Here is a 16,016-nt window from a genome sequence, read left to right as displayed (position 1 = left end):
CAAAAAAACACACACTTTTAGCTTCGGAAAATTTTATCTTAACAGGAATACTTTATTCTTTTTTAATTTTTCTCAGTTTTCTATTATTAGTAGCGAAACCTTAAACATCCCTGTAGGTGTTTGTGTGGGGTTCTCTTGTCAAAGTTATCTAAGTCACTTGTAATCTTTGTTTTCTGCATGGGCAAAATGTTTGAAAATTTAAAGGATATAGAAGAATAGAGTGGGTTATTTTCTATATATATATATATGTTATAAACCCCTACATTTAACCTGAGTACTGTCATTGCCAGTTGTTTATAGCTTAGTCTGAACTTAATGTTCCTGAACTTCTTGTGCTACTGTGGACAAACCAGGTGTTTAACTGTAGAACAATATCATACACAGCGAATAATTTTTAGTAGTTTTAAATGTCATGCTTATTCTCATGGCTAAAACATGAAGTAGTTTGGAAAAAATGTCTTAATAAGCAGATTTGAAGGAATTGGGGTTTCTGAGGTGTATTTGTAATTGTGTGGCACATGGAAAAATATTACTTTCTGTATTTTATTATCCTGTCTTCATTGCATCTTTTCCACACAGGACACACAGGACACTTTAAGAACTCTTTTGAGGGATCCTCTTCTGATATTGGAGAAATCTCCCTTGCCTTATATTCGGCCTTGTTTTCTTACTCTGGCTGGGATACACTCAATTATGTAACAGAAGAAATCAAAAACCCAGAAAGGTAAATGATTTGAGCTTTCTAGATGTGGATGGTTCCCAAGTTGCTGAGTTTGTGGCTGTTATTCACTAATAAATTCTGAGCTTACGCAGAAGTGAGTAGAACTGCTCTGCTGGTGAGGCTGTGGGTGGCCACTAGCAGAGATTCACTAAACTCCATTTAAAGTTAAAAAGAAATTAAAACATAAGAACAATTAAGAGTAGATGATTGCAGGATGCTGTATTCAGTGCTAGATAAGCTTTCAGTTCAAGATGTTGTTACAATTTATTATAATAGGTGTCATTGTTGCACTGGTACCTAAATGTTGTCTGTGTTTACCTGTGCAATCATTCTGATTTCGTATTTAAGAATATTAATATTTTCCATGAAAGTGTGACTGGCTATTCTTGCCCAATTGTGAATCTGTAAGCAGACACTTTTATGTTAGAATAGAATCCCCTTTGATAATTTTTGCATCCTCTTACAATTAACAGCTTAGATTGCTGTAACTGAATGATAAAGAAGAATGAGAATTTTTTTTTTTTAGTTCTCCAGACTGATTTTGACTTTTGCAGTTTATTCCCTTCTGTGTTGGATGTTGAATATTATGCTGGGCATTTATCTAACCAGGAAAGCTATCTATTAAAATAGTGGATAAGTACTTTTAAAAAAACCTAGCTTTTTAATTAGATTGAATTCCAGATTGACAGTTTGTTTCTTTATATCCTCTTGCAAAGATTTGATACACATATTCAGAAGACACACATTTTGTATTTTCATCAGTCATTTGGTACTTCAAATTGGTTTTTTTCTGCTGAAAAGCTTCTTTTTTGAGTATTGTTGCAGTGCCTTTTCTTTTTAAAGTTAGTATAGTGTTCTCTGTTATCAGTTTGATAGCTCTTCTATTAAATGCATTGTTTTGAAAAACAACTTTTTTCAAAGGATATTTAGCTGATGAAAATTTCTTCATAGTCGTTTGCTGATAGGCATCAGTGCCTAATACATGCTTCATTCTTGGTAGAATGGTAGCTGGTAAAGTGAACTTCAATTTCTGCATTGACAGTTCTTGGGAATAATGAGGTATTCCAGACTTCTACAAAATTACTACAAGAATAACATATTTTTTGTGTTCACTTGATTGACAGTGCCTTCATGCTTGTCCACCCAAAAGTTGCAATCCACAAACTATGTTTGACATCATCCCTTGGCTTTAATCTTAGATGATGCAAAGTCTTTAAAATGCTATTTCAGAATTTTGGTACATTGTGTAATATTTCTGAATTAAATTCACAGTTTTCTGCTTCTTTTTCTTCTCTATGCTGGGATTCATGGGTCTATTACTATGAGTGTGCAACCTGAAAGAGGAGTCAGAACTCCCAGTTACTAATTTACTGATTTATATGGAGGATTGTGGAGTATGTTTGTTTTTCTGCTTCCATGGCAGCAGACAGAAACAGCTGGACTTCTGGGGCTCAGGAAGTTTTTGAGGAAAGTTTCAGTCAGACTGATAATTTTTATGCTTTGGGGTTTTGTTATTGCAGGTTTTTTGTTGTTGTTATTGAAAACAATGTTCATGGCAAATGCACATCAGTGTCACCCTGCTGTGTTTGTATTCAAACTGGGCAAATGTGAGAGTAATGCTCTCAATTCTGCTTCCCCTTTTGAAACGTTTGAATATTCCTGTGAGGTTTGAGGAATGAATAAGACTGAGAAAAGCCAAAGCCTGACATTAAAAATCTGTTTCTGCTCTGTAGTTTGTTTCTGTGGAGCTGCACACTCAGGGCTGTGAGTTTATCTCACAGTTAGTCTTACCTTCTCACATCTAAAGGTTAGCAGTTTCCTGTTCCTCTTGTTTTTCTAAAGCGTTCTGGACCTGTGTTTGCTATTTAAGATACACCATGTGCTGGGGCTCGTGGCTGTTCAGCAATTTTAGATCTGCATCTCTGTTGTGCAGCCCACTTAGTTTGTTCTCTGCAGTGATTAGTGCAGATGAGAAGAGCAGGAGTTTGGTTTAATAAATCTCCCTGCATCAGTTCCAGAAGTAAGTGCTGAAAGGACAGCCCCATTGCCCAGGGAGAAGGAATGCAGTACCTCAGAGCTCTGCCTCTTCGGGTTCTAAATGTGATAATTAACATGGACATTAGGAAATAATTTAAAGCATGCAAGTTTGAAGGCTGTTACTACAGATCTGGAAACCTTGAAGTTAGAGTGTTTGAAGAGCAATCATTCTGATTCATTCAGAGAATCCCTTTTTACACATAATTTAGGTTTTATGTTACTATAAAAATCGTATTTTTTCCAGTCTTCTATATTAGAATTTCTAGTTATAAAAGCAAATAAACTCTGATTCCAGAGATAACTTTTGGGAGATCTTTATGCTGGCTTCATTACTTTTCTGTGTATTGTAAATGATACAAATCAAAAACTTTAATCTGATACTAATGTAATTTTTCTTTTTCTGCTTGTGAGTTGTGAGTTTTGGAGTTTTGGTATTTTTTTTGTCTTACAGGAACTTGCCCCTGGCTATTGCAGTGTCTATGCCAATTGTGACTATTATCTATATTATGACCAATATAGCTTATTATACTGTGCTGGATGCTGATGCTGTTCTCTCTAGTGATGCTGTGGCAGTGGTAAGTTGACCAAGTGTTACAAATGAGTATTTGAGATTGCTTAAAAAATCATAGGTAAGGGTATGAGAAAAATCCAGATACTCTGGGTGGTGGAAGGGAGTTTTATCCTCAGTGTAATCTTTAAGAAGACTTAGAGCATTGTATTCAGTAGATGAAAGAAGAAAGGAGGTGAGAATTAAGCTATTCAAAAAAATATTATGAAAATGAGGCACTTTCATCTGCTCGGATATTCTGCATGTGATACAAGATACAGATTGCTTATTGCCCTTTATGCAGTTGGTGAAAGTTGCTGTAGGCTGAAAATTACATAGATAAATTTTTAAAGAAACATGGTTGTAATATTGCTGCATTTTAGAGTCTCTGGTGTAATCAAGCAGCAGTTACATTTCAGCCTCCTTATTGCTATTTTGGGAAGAAGTGGTTTTCTCCTATAAAGTGAAGAGGCTTTGAACTGTAAAGGGGTGGGGTGAAGCTTCCGGTTTCAGAAGGACAAAAAAATCTGAGTAAAAAAAGTATGAATGTATCTTTCCAGATCACATTGTGGGCTGTTTTTCTTGGTGGCTGTGAGGCAAAAGAAATCATACCAAGGGATTATATGGGAAAAGAAGTGATAAAATGTCCTCCTTTTACAACACAATTGGCTTCATGTGATGTAGTCCCAGTGTTGGGGCTAAGAAACTGATTTTTAAAGCTTTTTTGTTGAAGAAATTTAAGTGATACAGCAACAACCAGCTTAAAAGTTCTGCAAATGCTCTTCAAATGGTTGCTGATCGTGTCAAACTCACTTTTTCAATGATTCCTGTCAGAGTTTCATAGTTGACTGCTGTTTTACCTCCATATGGAAACCATCACAACCTTTGCTATTTTTTATGCAAATGAAAATTACTCTGTAGCGCAAACACAAATAAAGAAGAGCAGACATTTTATCTCATCTTTAACTGTTAGTGAATAACCTTTTTTTATGTTGTTTGAGACTACTATTGTGTTTTTCTGTCTATGAGAGTGGCAGCTGGCTCCACAAGCACTTTCTGGGCTGTTTTGTCTCCAGACAGGAAACATACAGTGCACAGCTTGGTACTGCTTCCTGTGTTTGGCCATGTCTGTGGGTCTTGGTTGAGTTCCTACAATAGGTGATACTTGGCAGCTTACTTCTTTTACTTAGGAGAGCTGAAACTGGTTGAAGCAAACAGTTGGTTTTCCTGCATAACCAGCTGTCGTCTTTCTTGGAGCTTTCTTTGTCAGCAAACTCGGGATAAAGAGGATGACTTAGTTGCATCTTTGAATATCATCCTGTGAGTCCAGTGTAGATCCATCAGTTCACTCTGGTCTCATATTCTAGAGCAGGCTTGATTTGCTTTGCCATGCTTCCTCAATGAACTGGAATGTGGGAGGCTGTGTGTTTTAGCTGTTTTATTTTTATTTGGTGTAGTTTAATAAATGTTGAGAATCTTTTTTTCTGACTGAATTCAGACAGAAATATTTAAGTTCTTCTTAGACTTTTGGTATTACTTCTCTTTCTTCATTGGCTTCACTAGCTTCTTTTCTGAAAAGGAAAATCTGCTTGTCCTTAGCCATCAGTGTCATGTTCATCTTCTTTGCTTGCACAGGCACTTCCCAGTAAGGTTTCTTGGGATGAAGAGCACATTCCATACCTTAAAACTGAAGAACTCTTCATTAGGGGCAGGCAGTTGCTTTTAGAAGGAGAGTTCAGTAAGTTGTTTGCCTTCTTTCTTGGAGCTAGCTGTAATTCACTGCCAGTGCAAGACTCCCAATGGCAGCTACATGGAAGTTCTCTGGCTTTGGAGTCCAAGCTGAAAGCTGAGTTAAACTTGAGAGTGCTATATTATATTTTCAGTATGAGATGGGTAAGAGATTTGGGAAACACTGAACCCTTGTTCTACAGCTAGCTATTAGAGATGCTAAGAAGAGGATAAACACCTAAGAAGGCTTAGATCAAATATCTTCAGCACCTCCATGAAAATGTAAATGGAACTATTTTGCTATTGGAGCTGACATAGGAAATTTTGATGTGGGCTGTACAGAAGAGACATCTTACATGCAAGTAGGAATGCAGTGTATTAATGCAGCAGAGTAGTGCTGTTTCTCTTGCCATAGAATTGTATTTGGTGACCTAAAAATGAAGTGGGAATTTTATGCTGGACTTCTTACTGCACTGGTACCTTTTTCTCCCTGTAAAGGTGTTGCCAATAATACAACAAGATAATTATGTCTGTTTGAGTAGAATTAATCAACATAATGGTAATTGAAATGAGAATTACAAAAGACACATTTTGCACCTTTACAATTTTCTGGGTTTGGTTGATGGGCACTCTTTCCTTTCTTTTAATATATGTGGCATTAAATCTAATTTGTTCAGTGAGAGGAGATGTCATACAGTATCCTGACAATGTAATCTATGGCAATGGGAGAAAACTTCTTCTGCTCTGGTGCTTGTTTTTTGGCATGTGAAACTTCCTGATTGCCATAAATCAAGAGTTTGTTTCTGTTAGGCAGTAGCACCTCAGAGTCCTCAGAAGCTCAAAATTAAGAAAACATGCTGCAGTTCTGACTACCAGATCTTCCTGTAATGTGTGAATGTATTTATACTTCACCTCAAGAGACATGTTAAAGCAGAATTAATTGTGTTTCCAAAATATACCAGTCAGATCATTCATATACATATATACATATATATTCCATTACTGCTCTGTATGATTTTCATGTAAGAATGTTAATAGCACTTGGTCTGGAAAAGCTTCTGGGCAGTAGGATCTTGAAATGAGTCACATGAAGAGGCTCTATAGATGCCTTTTAAACTTTCCTAGTAGAAACACCTCATAATTCTTGGGAGTTTTTTTGGTATACGTTGCTTTTTCATGTTAGGCTACATTCTCTTTCTATTTCTTCATTTGTCCCTCCAATCAATACCGTGTGGTGCTTTGCCAGCCTCACATGTGCTTGTGGCTCCATATGCTCTCAGTGTACTCTGACATTTTTCGTGTGCCTTCAAGTACGTGTCTAATGTGCAGCTAAGTGTGGTGAAACATTTCTCATCTTGTGATTTGTAATATGAATGTGGGTCTTGCTACTCATCTGTGTGCCTGAATTACTGAGTGTGAGGCAGTATCCTGTGTATTTTGTTGTGGCAGCTCTTGATGCTGGAATTTCTGCTGCTTTTAGTTCAGCCTGTTTGTATAGAACTGTTGTTTGGACCTTTAAAAGGACAAAAAAGTGTTCTTGCAAACCATTCACAACTTACCAGCTGATGATCATGAGATCATACTAACCCAAGACAAAAAAAAAAAGTAGTTTATTCAGTCATTCATGCCTTGAAACAAAGCTCTAATTCAGTTTTTGACCATCCTTCTGGGAGTAAGGTGACATTTTAGTTATGATTAAATAAGTGCAGTTAAGCTGACAAGTGCATGGCTGGAAAGCCTATTTCTTCATCATTATTCCCTGATGTTGGTTTGAATAAAAAAAAATCCAAACTAAAGGGAACTATTCCAGCTGCATGTCCTACGGTGTGAGTGTAACTATGTATAGCTAACGTATTCAATGGATGGGAGGGCATAAAAGAAATGTATCTGTAATTGCAAGTGTGACATCAGCACTTCTCTGATTCTCTGTTTCCAAGCTGTTAGGGGCAATTACAATTCAAGTTTGGACTACAGGATTTGTCAGACTATAGCAGAGATGACAATTTAATCTCTTAATCCTTCTTGCTCTTTAGACTTTCTCAGAAGAATCCTGAGATGATATCCATTCCCATAGTGGTGGCTTTCTCCTGTTATGGTGGACTAAATGTTTCTGCTTATAGCTGCCTCCAGGTAGGCTCCTCTGTCATCCTCCACATATCTTTGTGAATGCTCTTTTCTCTCCTCCATTGTCAGCTCATTTGTTTTTATAAATGCACTTCACAGCTCCCAGAAGTAGTGGTAGTTCAAGTAGAATTAGTGAGGAGGTCAGCTCAAAGCCCAGGTCTGGCTCATTTGTGGAGGATCCATGATTATACAATTGTGGTTTTAGCAGAAAGCAACCACTAACTCTTCTACTTTTCTCTCCCCCTTTCCCTTCTTGGTGCAGTGCACTCCGAGTCCGTGCTTGATAACTTGATTTTGTGTTGTACTTTTCTCTACCTTGCCTTCTCATGCAAAATAATGCTCTGATATGCATGCAGTGAATGTTTCTTGTGGCTGCTTTTACTTAGACTTCAGTAACTCTTTTAGCAAGAAACACTGTAGAGGTCTTTGGGTTTGTCTTTGTTCACAAGAGACTGTAGCTGAACTTTCTTGGCATCTGTTGAAAGGAGGGTATTGAAAGATTTATAAATTTGTACTCAAGTGTCTGAGTAGTGATAATGAACTTGGCTGATTTTTGTTATAAATGAAGGTGAAACACTGTCACAAAACACCTGCCTAAAAGCAGGTGGGTCTTTATGTTCATGTTAAGCTGGTTAATATCAATAGATAGATTAGGCAAACTTCAGGTCCCTTTCAACTTTGTTTTGCTGAAAGATCATTTTGCAGGCAGATAGATCTACTTGGCAAACCAAGCTGAACTTTTTATAGATGATTCTCAATTAAAATAGTCTTTTGTATTACCTCACCTCAAGTTTAGCTCTTGAAGTTTCTCCACGCTTTGCTCTGTCAGGAATCCCAACTACAGCATTAGAAAGTACATTGGAAATGACAGTGTTTGGTAGAGACTGTCACTCCATTACTCTCTTTCTTGAAGAGTCTGACTTGTGCAGCTCTAGGGAAATCACTTGTTTAGGCTTTGAGCTGGATCAGCAGTTGATGTTGATATAGAACATAGCCTGCATCCAGAATACATTGAACCTGTAGCATTTTGGTCTGTATATAATTTGTGGGTTTTAGTGTTCATATGAATTGATTGTTGTTTTCCAAGATGTGTGGAACAGTATTAGCATCTCCTAGAACAATTGGATATGCATTACAGGATGGAAATAGCCTTTGAGTTATTCATTCACACTGGCCCATTACCAGATGTTTCAAAAGGAAATAGAAAACGTTTGCAAAGAACATCTTTGGGGGGAAAAAATTTCTCCAAATGATATATTAGCTGATTTGCATTCTTCAGCATAAAATTACATTAATAGATTTTTCTCTCTTTAGCTTTAGATGTTAATATTACTTATCTAAATGCTTATCCTTTAGGCAGTTTTACTAAACATCTTAATTCTCTAACATCTTGTTCTGTATCTTAACTTTATATATTAAAACAAAAAATCCTTCAGGAGTTTTGTGTCTGGTAATTTCACTTTGTTTGGCTTCAGAAATCAGCAGTTCAGGTTTAAATATTCCTTTAAAATATTACAACAGTTGCTTATTAGAATTCTCATCTTGTCCTCATTCTTGTTCTGGAGGAATTGTCTTAATTCATTGACTGGATCATAATAAATAACATTCTGCTTCAGGGGACTGGGTTTCTCAGAGCTGCATTTAGATGCAATACAGATCTGAGAGAAGCACTTAGGGTTCTAGGAATTATGTAGTCTTGTGCATCAGAAATCTTTTCTGTACAATAATGTAAATTACTAGTTGCAGTTTCCGTTGGCTGAAAATGTAATCCATGGTATACAGAACACATTTGTGATGGCATGGTCTGCTATGTTGATGTTCTGATTTCAGCATGAAATAGAATATGTACATGGACTAGTTATTTTATTCTTTTCTTATGTTATTTTTTATAGTATCTGTAGGAATCTGCATGCATTTTTCCACCCATGTTGAAGATCCATTTTGAGGGAAGCTGTGCTAAGATGTATAGACTAAAATAGCTCAGGAAGAGAGGTGCCTTTCTGAGAACCCGGGTGACACAGTTGATGCATTGACTCTGAGCCTTTAGGCAAAGTTCCCTTGAAATGATTACGTGGTTTTACATTGTACTTTAACAGCAGGAAATCCTGTCTGCCTTTGAAGCTCAACTAAATTGCACAAAAGGATGGAATATATCCTGCTTTTTAGTGTTAATGAGGGAGCAAAACAGAGATGGATTTTGACCCATAACCTGGATAATGTGCTGGACAAAGCATTTTTTCCATGAAGACAAAGAACAGGAAACTATAACTGGCTAAGCCTTTGTTTATGTCACTGAATTTCTCAGCATCTTGTGGCTTAAAGATTGACAGTATTTATAAGGTTTTGTCTCATGAAAATCAAGCACTCATGTAACAAAAAACAAACAAAAAAAACCCCCCAAAAACCCCAAACCAAGTATATTAAGTCTTTTAGGCTTTTTTTACCTACAAAAACATTAAGAAAACAGTTTGTAGTGCACTGCTATTGATGATCTGGTTCCTGGAGTAATTAAATGAAAAATTGGCCACTATTAAGTAGAGATAACTTCATATGGTACCGATAAAGGCCAGTTCTGAGTGTTTATCATTTTTGATTGAGCTCCTTAGCTCATAAATGTCATGATGAAGACCAGTGCATTGAAGGGGAGGTCAAGGGCAAGGTGTTTAAAAATGTTCAAATACTAAAAACTGAAGAAAAAATTTTATAATAGATAGACCTGCAGAAAGCTGAATTACTATCTATGCTTTTTATGTCTGGTCTTGAAATTTATAAAGCAAGAGAGATACAATAAAGTGATTTAGAGAAAGGTTCATAAAAGGTTTAGATTACTGCTACTTGCTAAGAAATGTTCAAATCTTTGTTTGAATACTGCTTATACATGAGTATGTACCTTTCTGTTTCCTTAAATAGTGACTTCATGCTGTCTAATATAGATATGGTTCTTTTGCTGCTATGACTTAGTTTGCTTCTGTAAAAGAAATCATGGAAGTGCTTTAGCTATGTGTAGGTAGACTTGGGATGGGTAGGAAGGCTTCCACCCATGTCCTCTGAACACAGTGTGAGGGCATTTCTGCCTAACTTCATGCTAATGTCCAGATACATACAATGCTCAGACCAAGATGGGAGGTGGAATACCTGTCAGTCTGCATTAATTAAATTTCTTCATGTTTCAAATGTGTTGTCTGATACTTTAAGTCTCTCTCTCTTTTTTCTTCATCCAGGAGGTTGAACAGAATGGACCAGGACAGTATATTGCAAATTATTACCCATTTTTGTTTTAGATCCAAGATTGCTGGCAATCAGTGGCTCTTACCTGTTTCTGTAAAACTTTGATGCTCCTGATTTCTTGGTTTCAGAGCTCTACCATGGACAGTCACCACAGTTTCTTGCAGTATTGTCTCTAGCAACATTAAGTATTGAGCAAGTGATAAGGTCACTTGCTCTGTTGCTTGCCAAGTTGTGAGAGTAGAATCTACAGGCCCTGCCAGTGGAGCTAAAGGAAAAGATATTGTTTAGGAACTGCATAAAAGGGAAATTAAAGTAGATTCCTTGAACAGAATCTATAAAGAGTAGCTGTGATGTTGGCAGTGGTTATTCACTGCAATATGGCACTTCCCTGTTTGATTAGGTACTATTTTTTAGTGATCCAAAGAATGTTCACTTGTGTTCTGTAGGTCAGTTAGATAATAAAATATATTAGGACTGGGAAGAAAATTCTCAAAACATTTTCTTTTCCTTTGAGAGCAGAAAATACGACTTCAGATGCTTGGCTAAAGAAGTTTGTGCTTATTTAAAATCCATAAATAAATAAGACAGCTGTGCGATTCTTTGTGCTGCATTATGGACTGTCCTTACTATGTTACTGTTTTCCCATACAAATGTATTACAAAAGCTGTGATGTCATTGTTTTACATATTCTTTTTTTGCAGATGTTTTCATGTTTCCTTTTCTTTTCCCTTTCATCAGACATTTGCTGACAGGATATTTGGTATCTTCAGCTGGACAATTCCCATTGCTGTAGCCTTTTCTTGTTTTGGTGGACTTAATGCTTCAATTCTAGCATCATCAAGGTAGAGCATATCTCTTCCAGTTTGACAAATGTTCATAAGTCTTTTACATGTTACTGTTATGCTGATCTATTATGAGAGAGGCAAAAATACTTTTTTAACTGAACCTATAATGAATAACCACAATAAAATCATGGATCTAAATAAACCTCTGTGTGTGTCTGTGTGTCTGTACGTGCACCCTTAACACTGCCTTGTTTCCCTAAAGCGTTCTTGAGTGTATGCAGAGCAAAATTGTAATATCAAATGAATTTTATCTGTGTGGTGAGTCCTCAGGCCTTCTGATTGTTTGCATTACCTTCCGTTTTGCTTGATAGAATAATTCTAGCAAGTTTTTGTTTTCAAATGTATTTATGTAAAACTTACTGACCTTTTAAAATCAGTATTTTAAAACTTTGTACTTAGAAAAACCCTAAAAAACTTGATACTGCTATGAAGCTGCAATCAGAAAGCTGAGGATAGATACTGTGTAGAACCTTTTCTTTGAGCACTGATTGTGGATGTAACTAGCAAAAGTTTGAAAAATATTTATTCAGGCATTTTAATATGCTTCCAATCCATTGAATTTGCAATGCCTCTGTTGAGAAGCAATATAATAATTCGGTGAAGTAGTCAGTATAGAACAGTTGGGAATAAAATTGTGTGTGTTTGTTTTTTGAGCATGTGGTTGAGTGACATCATTTTAGAGACCTGGCAATCTCTTCTGATTGACATTGAAAGCTATTCTTCCATAAGCTGGAATGTTTTCAGTGCTAGCTTTTAGAATTTTGTGAAACAATAGAAATTTATTTCAGTTACTGTAGATATTGCCTATTTTACCTGTAGGATGATTTTTTAAAAAAATGGTTGTTCCAGCATGTTTCTAAAAGCTTGCCTGCCTTTCAATGGTTGTTGTACAGTACATCTTTACAAGAAGGTTCCAGTTTAAAGAACAGAAATTTAATGTTGTGTATATTTATTTTGACTGGTGTTACTCTTTGATTTTCTGTAATATATTCTCTTTTGCCTGTGGTCTCAATATGTGTTTTACTGCTTTTTTCAGGCTATTTTTTGTAGGATCTCGGGAAGGTCACCTTCCTGATCTGTTGTCTATGATCCACATAAAGAGGTTCACACCTGTGCCAGCACTGCTCTTCAATGCAAGTTATTGCTTTTCTTTTCAACCTAACTAGATGGGACACACAGCACAGCTTCCCTCAAAATGGAGCTTCAACACAGGGCTAGAAAATTATACACAAATATATATGTATAAAAAACATGAAAAAAAGTATAAAAGAACTAGTCCATGTACGTATTCTATTCCATGCTGAAATCAGAACATCAGTTTAGCAGAAGGCCATGCCATTAGAAATGTGTTCTGTATACCATGGATTACAATGGACAATTGCATTTTCAGTCAATTGAAACTGCAACTAATAATTGACCTATTGTATAGAAAAGATTTCTGCTGCTCAAGACTAAATAATTCCTAGAACCCAAAGTGCTTCTCTCAGATCCTTATTGCATCTAAATGCAGCTCTGAGAAACCCAGTCCCCTGAAGCAGAATCTAGTCAATGAATTAAGACAACTTTTTCAGAACAAAAATATGAATTATTGAAAGGAAGATTTTAAAAAATTGACAAGAGATAAAATATGCTTATCATCAAAGTGATTGCTGAGAAAGTAATTTTTTGAGGCATAAAATTACACCAGACACTAAGGAATATAAGGTGTTATTTAAAGGCAAAAACCAGGATAAACAGTAAGTTTCAAACCTTTGGGTTTAGATTCTTACTCTTGTTCTTTTCTAACAGTGTTTTATGACCCTTATTTACCTGGCTGTGGAAGATGTCTTCAAGCTGATAAATTACTTCAGCTTCAGTTACTGGTTTTTTGTTGGTCTGTCTATTGCTGGGCAGTTATATCTACGTTGGAAAGAACCAGATCGGCCAAGACCTCTTAAGGTAATACTTATTACACAATTATTTAAAATCCCTGCCTTCCATATAATATAGAAGTACTGTCTAAAATCTGGACCATAGATGTTAAGTCTAAAGGTTACAGACTGATCAGGACATAAAACATGGTTTCCATTTAATGTTGTACCATGAAAGTTAGCTTGTCTGCTAGGTAAGAACAAGAGATTGCTGGGTCAGTATACTTTATTATATGCTGGTTCAGTAAGTACCTCTTCTGTCTGCCCACTGGAGAATTTCTCAATAGCCTACCATAGTAGTTAGCCTTTTATCTAGCAGCAGCAATCTCTGATTGGAAATGCTCAAGTTAAGTAACTCTGTGCATCACCTTTAGCTCCAATGGTATCTGATCCTCTAATAACCTCATACTTTGACACTCTACTGAAAAATTTTCCCAAATTTTACTGGTTTTGTCTAAAAACACTTCATGCCACTATGCACTTTCTTTCAGCACAGCAGAGTTACCATATTTGATTACTTTTGCAATTTTTAGCAACAGTTCCATTAAGAATAATTTTGCAATTTGTTTATGGTCCTAAATAGCCAGATATATGAGAGGAAGAACAGAGAATTTCACAAAGGGGGTTTCAGAGAGAAAAGTCTGTATCATAATGTTTGCAACAATAGACAGTGAATATTTCATTAACATTGTGTTGTCTTTTTTCTGTCTGCAGCTGAGCCTGGCTTTCCCAATAATATTCTGTATATGCACAGTATTTCTGGTGGTAGTGCCACTCTATAGTGACTTTATAAATTCAGTGATTGGAATTGCCATTGCTTTATCTGGAATTCCATTCTTTTTCTTGGGAGTCTATTTACCTGCATCAAGGAGACCTCAATTTATTAACAAGATTATGGGTAAGTTTCTTTGTTAGCTGGAGATGTTGTTAGGAAATAGGAAAAGTAAGTAGGTACTCAGTCTGTTGATGGAAAGGGTTGTGGTGGGCTGACTCAGCTGAGTACCCAGGGCTGGCTCACCAGCACTCCTAGCAGCACGAAGGGCAGAACAGGAAGAACAAAGGTGGGAAGACCTGCTGGTCAAGTCAAAGAAAGTTTAGTAAGTGAAGAGGGGGAAAAACCCTGCAAGAACAGTCAGTCACATATCTCACAGGCTGCCCAATGTGCAGCCAGTCTCCAAGCAGCAGCAAATTGTATGGGAAAACATTCCCACAGGCAAACACTTCTTGCTCAACCTGTTTCTATTGCTGAGCATGACACCAGATAGCATGAAATAGCCCTTTGCATAGTTTGGGTGAGCTGTTCTGGCCATCTTCCTGCCAGACTTCCTACCCTCTCCCATGCTGCTGGCTGCAGGAAGAGCTGAGTAAAAGGAAAGAAGACATACTGTGCAAACACTGTTCAGCAATAGCCAAAACATCAGAAAAAAGTCTTTATTTGAACCAAGATTGATGACTGTAAAAAGTGTGAACATTCTTGGTAGCACGAACTGTCCAGCTTTACTGAATCTGGTATTTGAAAATAGATTTGATGTCAGTAAAGAATGGAATTTTACCTTCTGTTGAATTACAGCAGTTAAATGACACAAATTTCAGTTTATCTTCATTGGTGCACTTTTGTTATTGTTACTATATAAGACAGCCATGATGTGGTAAGGAAGGTTTATAGCATAACCTTACCCTGAAAGCAGGATGTGGTGCTGCAGTAGTAGAACATATGTAAATACTCAGTAATCTTGTAGCTTTCCGTGTGCTATTAGTTTTACTTTCTTTATTGCACCAATTTTATGCTCTTCACTATAGAGAAAAAAGATTTTACTTCTGCTACTTGGCAGGATGTGTAAGAAGCAGAACACCCTAGGATATCAACAGAATAGTGTAAGATTCCGTTAAAAATGAGTGGGACACAGTTATTGTACTAGCTCTTATTGTTTGTTTCCCTAAAGAGAAGTGAGACAGCATTCCTGACAGCTTTCATTAGTCAGATGTGTTTTGTAATTAGAGTTGAGATAGGTGGCTGTTGTTCTTATCTATCTCCAATTTCTCTTCAGGTGCAGTCACACGAAACATGCAGATGCTCTGTTACTGTGTTTTAACAGAGATGGACCCAAATGAAGAAAAGAAACCAGAAATCAAAACAAAATAAAGTCTAAAGCCATTACAAGAAGCAGGAGGGAGCAATTACACAAATGAAAGGAAAGAGCTGGAACTGGAAGACACAAAAAAACTGTTTACGGTGGTCTTTCAGAAATGCTGAAAATGTTCTTACTTGCAGATGGATTCCAACGTTGGAATCATGCCCTTGTGTCATCCTAAACTGTGGCATGTTTTTAGGGCATGTTTTCATTGGATAATGATTACCTATTCACACAGTCTGTGTGTCAATGCTGTTTCTTCAGAATTGGTATGAAAATGGTAAGAGCTAATGGATCAAATTAGATTTCTCCAGAACCAGGTGGTGAAGTAATGCATTATTACGTTAGACTAAAACCCATTTTGACTCCAAAGACTAAGTCATTTCCAGCTTAATTCTGATGGATGTTTGCATGAAATGATTTGCTGTACTCAGTTCTTTTCCCAGAAGAAAACTGGTCACAACAAACTACTTCATTTGTTTTTCTGCCCCTAATGATAAATTAAGTTCTGCTCCATTATTTATAGACTGAACCAACCTTTTTCCCTTAAAGATTTTTTTCTGTATGCTACGTGGAAATGTATCTGACTGTGGCAAGGATTTAATCAGCAAAGCACCTTGCCACTGAAGAATTGATTAACGATTGTTGATTTTTTTTTTCTTGTTAACTTGTTAGTACTTTCTGAATTTCTGCTAGGTTTTATGAAACTTCCAAAATTAAAATGTTCAGTTTGAAGCCTGTAAA

General features: G+C 36.5%; 1 protein-coding gene across 4 annotated transcripts in view; it reads left to right on the top strand.

Moving 5' to 3' along the window:
* Positions 1-16,016, top strand: part of SLC7A6 (solute carrier family 7 member 6) — a 26,989-nt gene extending 10,973 nt beyond the window's left edge. For 3 of the 4 annotated variants that reach the window (XM_030282681.4, XM_030282678.4, XM_072934482.1), the window contains exons 4-10: positions 580-724; positions 3,210-3,333; positions 11,124-11,227; positions 12,267-12,363; positions 13,019-13,168; positions 13,855-14,038; positions 15,189-16,016. In XM_030282681.4, coding sequence (XP_030138541.3) covers positions 580-724; positions 3,210-3,333; positions 11,124-11,227; positions 12,267-12,363; positions 13,019-13,168; positions 13,855-14,038; positions 15,189-15,283 — 899 coding nt within the window. In that variant the 3' untranslated portion in view covers positions 15,284-16,016. The remainder of the gene's footprint in view (positions 1-579; positions 725-3,209; positions 3,334-11,123; positions 11,228-12,266; positions 12,364-13,018; positions 13,169-13,854; positions 14,039-15,188) is intronic. The other variant, XM_072934483.1, reaches the window with a different exon arrangement.

Source organism: Taeniopygia guttata, chromosome 11 (assembly GCF_048771995.1).
Source record: "Taeniopygia guttata chromosome 11, bTaeGut7.mat, whole genome shotgun sequence".
NCBI classification, from domain to species: Eukaryota; Metazoa; Chordata; class Aves; order Passeriformes; family Estrildidae; genus Taeniopygia; species Taeniopygia guttata.
This window is presented reverse-complemented; position numbering and strand designations above follow the sequence as displayed.